Source organism: Eubalaena glacialis, chromosome 15, assembly GCF_028564815.1.
Source record: "Eubalaena glacialis isolate mEubGla1 chromosome 15, mEubGla1.1.hap2.+ XY, whole genome shotgun sequence".
Taxonomy (NCBI): domain Eukaryota; kingdom Metazoa; phylum Chordata; class Mammalia; order Artiodactyla; family Balaenidae; genus Eubalaena; species Eubalaena glacialis.
This window is the reverse complement of record NC_083730.1, coordinates 73,242,919-73,249,732: the sequence shown is the minus strand read 5'-3', so window position 1 is coordinate 73,249,732 and position 6,814 is coordinate 73,242,919. Positions and strand designations below refer to the sequence as shown.

Here is a 6,814-nt window from a genome sequence, read left to right as displayed (position 1 = left end):
GCAGGTGCAAAGGTATGGAGTATGAAAGGTTCCGGCTGTGAAAGGATGCAAACTCCGGACACGTGCCCTCATGGCCCTTTGGCTCAGAGTAAATCCCCCAGAAGTAGGGAAGGGAGAGAGAGACGTGCTTCTTCCTCTTTCCTCTTCCTCTTCCTCGATCCACCTCCCAGGGGCACCTGAGGATGGTAATGGTACAGAAGGGTCTGTCCTCCTTCGTTTTGCTCGCCGGTCACCTGTGAGGGAGGTCACACTGTGGCCACTAGTTGAGAAATGTCTTGAGACATAGAGGGTGCTACAGGGTAGTGTGGGAAGGTGGAAGAGGTAAGCTTCAGGGAGGGCTTCCTGGAGGAGAAAGTATACAGGGCCTGGAGGAGCATTTCTCCTCCCAAGGCTTCACTCCAGAGTTCCTTATTGGTACCAACTGCCACATGTTATTATCACTCTCCCCTCGTTCTCACCCTCTGGGGCAGGTGTCATCCTCACCTCCCATTCTGCTCCTCAGGAATGGGTTCAAAGAGGAGGAGTGACTTTCCCAAGGTCACACAGCTGGGGCCTGAGCTCAAACATCCTTCCTTCCTCTCCTCAGCTCCCCCTCCTCCCAGGCAGCCTGGCACCCGCTGTCAGCTGCTCTGAAGTGAATGGCTATTTTTATTCTGGTTTGAGGGGATCTCGGGCAGCAGAGCCATGTAGGTTAGAAGGCTCTAGGACAACTGGCTTCAGCAGGCAAAGAGAGGTTTACTGCAGGGACAGAAGCTTGCCTGGGGGCTCTCCTTTCTTGCATGCTGACCTGCCCTTGGCGCCCAGGTCTCCAGAAACTTCTATATTGGAGCTCAGAACAGAGCACAGAGCCAGACTAAACCCTAGTCCTGATCCCAGATCCAACTTGAGCCCTAATCTTGGTGTTAACTGAGCCCCGATCCCACACTGAAACTGAGCCTCTACCCCAGCTCTAGATTGAGCCTTGGTTCTGGTCAAGTACTGAGCCTGATCCAAGCCTGACTAAGCCTGATTCCAACTGGAGACCTCAATTCTGGACCCAGATCGAGCCCTGATCCTAGCTTAAGACTGAACCGCAGTCACAGACTGAACTTTAACCCTGGTTTGGACTAACCCTTGATTTTAGTCTGAGCCCCAAGCCCAGGTCTAGACTGAGATCCAAGTCTGGTCATTAACTGAACCTGGTGGCAGACTGAGCCCTGATCTTGGTCACAGACTGAGCCCTGAGTCTAATCATTGACTGAACGCTGGTCTCAAACTGAGCTCTGACCCTGGGTCACACAACTCTGGTCACATACTAGTCCTTGATCTCAGACTGTGCACTGAATCTGGTCAAAGTCTGAGCCCTGAACGTAGTCACAGATGGAGACCAAATCCCAATCACTGACTGAGCCCTGACTCCAGCCCCAGACTCAGTTCTAAACCTGGTCATAGGCTAAGGACTGACCCTGACCTTGTCTGAGCCTGGCTTTATCACAGACTAAACCCCAAACCCAGCCCCACCTGAGGAGGGCTGCTGGCCTAGATTACAAACTGCCCCATAAGGGCATGGATTACGAGCAGAGATCTGTTCTGGGAGATCCTGCGCCTCCCATGACTGCTGACGCCGGAATGTTCCTGGTACTGTTGTGGCCAGTCTCTACCATCAGTTCCACTAGCTGGCTAGTCAACACTCAGCAGCCCAGGCTATGGCCCCTCCAGGACACAGAGTCCAGGTTAATGCAATGAGGGTGGTTTAGTGGCACCTGTCCAGTGAACAGCGTGGGCCCATGGGGTGCTGAGGTTTGGCTCTGTCAGCAGAAAAGCCACGGGCTCCACGGGGCCTCTGGCTTCAGCCAGTCTGAGGCCCTTGCTGGGGTGTGGGGTGGGGTAGAGGGAACCCATGGCATATGACCCATTCTTTTTGTAAACAAATGTTACTGTTTGTGTTTAGGTAATACATGTTTATTATAGAAAACACAAAAATATTGTAAAGGAGAAAAAAAATTCACCTATAATTTCATCTACCAAGAGATGACCATTTTGACTTCTTGGGTTGTTTCCTTCTAGATTATGGTTTTTGGTGAAGGCATATGTATTTATATATACATATTTTATAAAATCCATTGGCTACTCTGTTGCCGCCACACATCCGTTGCAGCTCATATCCTTGACAATCTTCAGGAATGGGTCCCAACTGGTTAAGCCAGGGAGCATTTGCATTTCCCCAGCCACTTGATTAGATCATGGATGGACCTAGTGAGATATAAGGAGACTTTTGCTGGGGGTTTTGGGAAAGAAAGCTTGTTTTCTCTCCTGAAAAGTTTACAAAAAAAAAAAAAATTTTCCCTTGGTTAGATATGAATGAAGAAGTCTGTGGTGGTACTGGTTACTACTGGCAGCCATCTTGACACCATGCAGGTAATTGGGCTAATGATAAGCTGATGTTATGGAAGCAGAATGGAAAGAGATCAGGTCTTGGTGACTTTACCAACCAGATCAAACCTCACCTGAAGCCCTCCCTGCCTGGACTATTTTGTTATTTGAGCCAACAGATTCCTTTCATTGTTTAAACCAGTTAAACTTGAGGTTTCTGTGACTTGCAGCCCAGAGCATCGCAACTCCCAGCTGATATTACTGTTTCATAGCTTTTAAAAAAAATTTAATACTATAACTTGAACATTCTCCATGTCATTGAACAGTATGCTGCATCATTTTAAACAATTGCTTGGTTCTCTACCCTAAGGAGGTATCACCATTTATTTAACTCATCCCCTGCTGTGACATGCTTCTGTCCTCTCTCCAGTTTTTCACCATGATAAACAGTGTCTTGATAAACATCTTGACCTAACAATTGATTCCCTCTCTGAAGATTACTTTGGGTCAAATTCTGAGAAGTGGAATACTGGGTAGAAGAAATATTTTTAGGGTTTTGATTTACTGTGTCAAGTTGCCTTTCAGAAAGCTTGGATGAATTCCCACTTCCACAGCAGTAAATAGAGTGTTAGACATAGCCTGTCATTTCAATAATCTGGATAGAACCAATTATATTTACTGTGTCCTCATGTATTTATAGAGAATGGATATTAAATAACAGCCCTAAGCCTATTATTATTATATCTTCACAATCAAGTCAGTGAATGGGAGGTAGCACTGTATGAACAAAGGGCAGAACTGACTTTCCATTAGGCTCAGTGTCTAGGGCCCATCATACTTTTAGGGGACCACAAAAATATTTTAATTTTAGCTTCTTTTAAAATCGGAAGAAAAAAATGAATAAGTAATCATGAATCCAGCCTGGATTACATTCATTTTTTAAAACCAAAGCAGTTGTAAAATCCAATTTTTAATATATGTTTTTTTAATAAAAGAAGGGGCCCAGGAAGGCAAAACTGGTCATAATGCAGCCTTGGTTTGATGTTGAGGAGGATTCTGAGTCCCAGGCTAGATTCGGTGGGAAAGAGCATTGTGATCAATGTGCTGTGTCTGCCTTAGGCTTGAAGAGGGGAAGTAGCATCCTGATCTAGTCATCTTTGTCTTGGTGAGATGAACACAGGCATGTTTTGGGTTCAAATCCCAGATCCACAACTTAATTGTTTTACCTTTCTAAGTCTGTTACCTAACTTGTAAAACGGAGTTCATGGGGCCTTTCTGAGGTACTGTGCCAGGTACCGTTCTAAAGAGCTTTCTAATGTGTATTAACCCTTTTATCCTCCCAGCCCCGACTAAATATTCCCATCGCCACACGTGTGCTCAGGAAATTGAAATCCAGATTGGAATTTCATCCAGAGAAATAAAAAACACAAAAAAGGATTCCCCAGGCCTCAGTTTCCCCATCTTCAAATCGGGTGTCTGACCCAGAAACTCGCGTGTCCGTCCGCATCCCGCCCGCGCCCCCTGCCGGCATGAGGGGGCACTGCCTGGCCGCATCCTGTCGGAGCGTCCATGCTCTCGGTCAGCAGAGGGAGGGTGGACACTCTCGGGGCTGGGAAAGTAAAGGGCTGAGGGCCGGAGAGGAGCCCAAACCCCGCCGGGAGAGCGCGGGCGGCCCCCACGCAGGCCCTGGGCGGAGACCGAGAGCTGGGGGCGTGGTCCCTAGCGGGGTGGAACCTTGAGCAGGGACCTGGCCAGCTCGCGGGCCCAGACGTGGCGCAGTGGCCGGACGGTTCACCTCCAGCTTGCGGATCATCTTCGGCCGGGTTTTAATGCGCCTCCCGCTGCTTTCGCCGCCCCTGCTGCTGCTCCTCGCGGCAGTCGCGGCCGCCACCACCACCTTCCGGCCTGACTGGAACCGTCTACACGGCCTGGCCCGAGGCCGGGTAGAGGTGAGTGCGGTGGCCCCCAGGCTAGGGACCACCGACCCCTAACCCCGTGGCCCCTTGGCTTTGGAATCACCGCCCGTTCTGACCCAGGACCCTCCTGATTCCCATGTCCCCCTCGGCACCAGGACTGTCCCTCCCACTCCCCAGCCCCAGAACGCCCCAGCACCCACCGTGGAAGCCCGAGACAACCGATCTTGAGGCCTGGAAATCTGAACCCCTCCCCAGTTCCCCATCCGGCCGGACATCGGGCCCCAGACACATTGGCCCTGTCCCCTAACTTCTTCCGGCCTATGACTTTCCCAAATCTGTCCTCTGGAGCCCAACCTCCCATCCCCCCATCACTTCTCTTTTTCCTGGAATTCCTCCCCACCCCAGTTCCGGTTGGTCTCACTCCCTTTGCCTGGGGGACAGAAGAATTTCTGGGAGCCTCCCTGCCACCTGGGGAAGGGGGCTGGGAACTGCCTTACCAACTCTTACTCCGCAGCAATCCCCCCACCCTCCCCTGCCATGAAATGCCCCACCAAAGTCCCTGTGTGACTTGGATCATCACAGACCCTCTCTGGGCCTTAGTTTTCTGCCTGAAAAAAGTTGGGGGGTGGCCGGGGCGGGGAGGAGGGAGGACTAGAATGGGTAATCCTGGGGTCTGGACTCCCCTTCAGGGAGTACAGGGAGGGGCCCTCCCAGCCTCCTTTGTTGGTGAAGCAACCAGATGGTCTGTAGGGCTAGGCTGCAGGTGGCAGGGAGAGCAAGCTCTGCACCAGATGAGGTAGGGACCAGATGGTAGGTGTCTTTAATAGGGCCTCTCAGGGAAGTTCTGAGCTGTTTCCTTCTGGTCTGCCTCCACCCTGAGGTTCTAGGGACCAAAGACCAGGTCCAGGTCTCTATGGCCTGAGGCGGTAGGGTGATCATTTCTCTTGGGCATTGGGCGTGGCTCAACAGTCAGTAAGTTGTGCAGGCAAGAGCCCCAAGGCTGGTAAGTACCCTTTGGGTTTCTGGTCTTGCTCCTCTTTTCCTCTGGTGTGGGTGGGCCTCGGCTTCCCCATCTGTACAGAATTCCTCCTTCTACCCACAAGGGGCCTCCATTTCCACATCTTAGGAACTGCTGTTCCAGGGAGTAATTCACAGCTCGATCCAATGCCCAGCTGGGGAATGAGGGTAAGGGTAGATGTGTGACTCCTGACCTATGCCATTTTGTTCCCCTCCAGACATGTGGGGGATGACAGCTTAATCGCCTGAAGGAGGTGAGTTTGAAGGAAGGGATCCCCAGTTCGGTCCCCCCTGAGCCTCTTTGGGGGTGGGCAACATGATCCCAATGACCGGGTGGGGGAGGTTCCCTGGGCTGGGAGTCAGGAGCCTGCACCTGACTTGCTGTGTGACCTCACTGGGCTTCAGTTTCCTGTTGGTACCTGGAGATGGTTGGGGTCTGATGCTCTGGTTCCTCCCCAGGTGAAGGCCTTCGTCACCCAGGACATCCCACTCTAGTATCCTCCTTCTGTTCTGGGGGAGGGAGAAAGGAGAAGGTATCTACAAGAATCTCCTTCCACTTAACTTCACAGATAGGGATGACAAATGGTCTTCAACTGACAAGTGGGATTGATTGATAGTGGCTGCCCAGCGAATTCTGAGGTGGTCTTGGATTGGCAAGAGAAATTGACTAGTGATGACTGTCACAGACACCGGCACAGAGAGGAGGCCCCCTTACTTCTTCAAATCCTAATTTCCTCACGTGTAAATGGGTATCCCTGCCCTGCTTGGGCAGACGAGGTAGTGTTCACATCGACAAGTCCCCGGGAGACCCCACCTGCCTCCGCCCACCACTACCCACCTTAACACCATCTCCAGCCACAACCTGGTAATGAAACACCTCCCGGGGGCCGACCCGGAGCTCGTGCTGCTGGGCCAGCGCTTTGAGGAACTGGAGGTGAGGCCTGGGGAGGTGGACAAGGGGGAGGCGGACAGGGGGGAGGCGGGGCGAGAGGCGGGGCCCGGCGCGCTGACCCCGCCCCTCTTCTGCTTCAGCGAATCCCACTCAGCGACATGACCCGCGAGGAGATCAACGCGCTGGTGCAGGAGCTCGGCTTCTACCGCAAGGCGTCGCCCGACGAGCCTGTGCCCCCAGAGTACCTGCGGGCGCCCGCTAGGCCCGCCGAAGGCGCTCCTGACCGCGCTGACCTGTAGGTCTGGGGACGCGGCACCACCCTGCCTGAGCCCTGGGGACAGAATGAAGCGCTCAGCGGCCCGGGAGCACCACCCTCGCTGAGGGCCGACGCCCAGTCCCTGAGCCAGCAGGGATGGAGTTGGGGGGTCCCTCCTAACCCTCTTTCTTCCCTCCCCAGCTCCACTAAATCCCCTTCCGCCTTCAGTGAGACTCGACTCCTTCTTTGCTGCGGGCGGGTGAGGAATAAGAGCTCCCCGAATACCCATGGGAGACCCTGCATCCCCAGCTGCCTGGCTGCCAGAGTGGGGACGTGGGCACACCTTGCCCAGCTGCCCTCCATTCAGCCCCCCCAGGGGAA

General features: G+C 52.9%; 1 protein-coding gene across 1 annotated transcript; it reads left to right on the top strand.

The window, feature by feature from the left end:
* Window positions 1-3,926: 3,926 nt before the first annotated feature.
* On the top strand, window positions 3,927-6,660 carry SELENOM (selenoprotein M). The gene is made up of 5 exons (XM_061169877.1): window positions 3,927-4,301; window positions 5,504-5,539; window positions 5,745-5,779; window positions 6,141-6,219; window positions 6,318-6,660. The coding sequence occupies exons 1-5, from the start codon at window positions 4,182-4,184 to the stop codon at window positions 6,474-6,476; spliced, it is 429 nt and encodes a 142-aa protein (XP_061025860.1). The 5' UTR covers window positions 3,927-4,181; the 3' UTR covers window positions 6,477-6,660.
* Window positions 6,661-6,814: the final 154 nt, after the last annotated feature.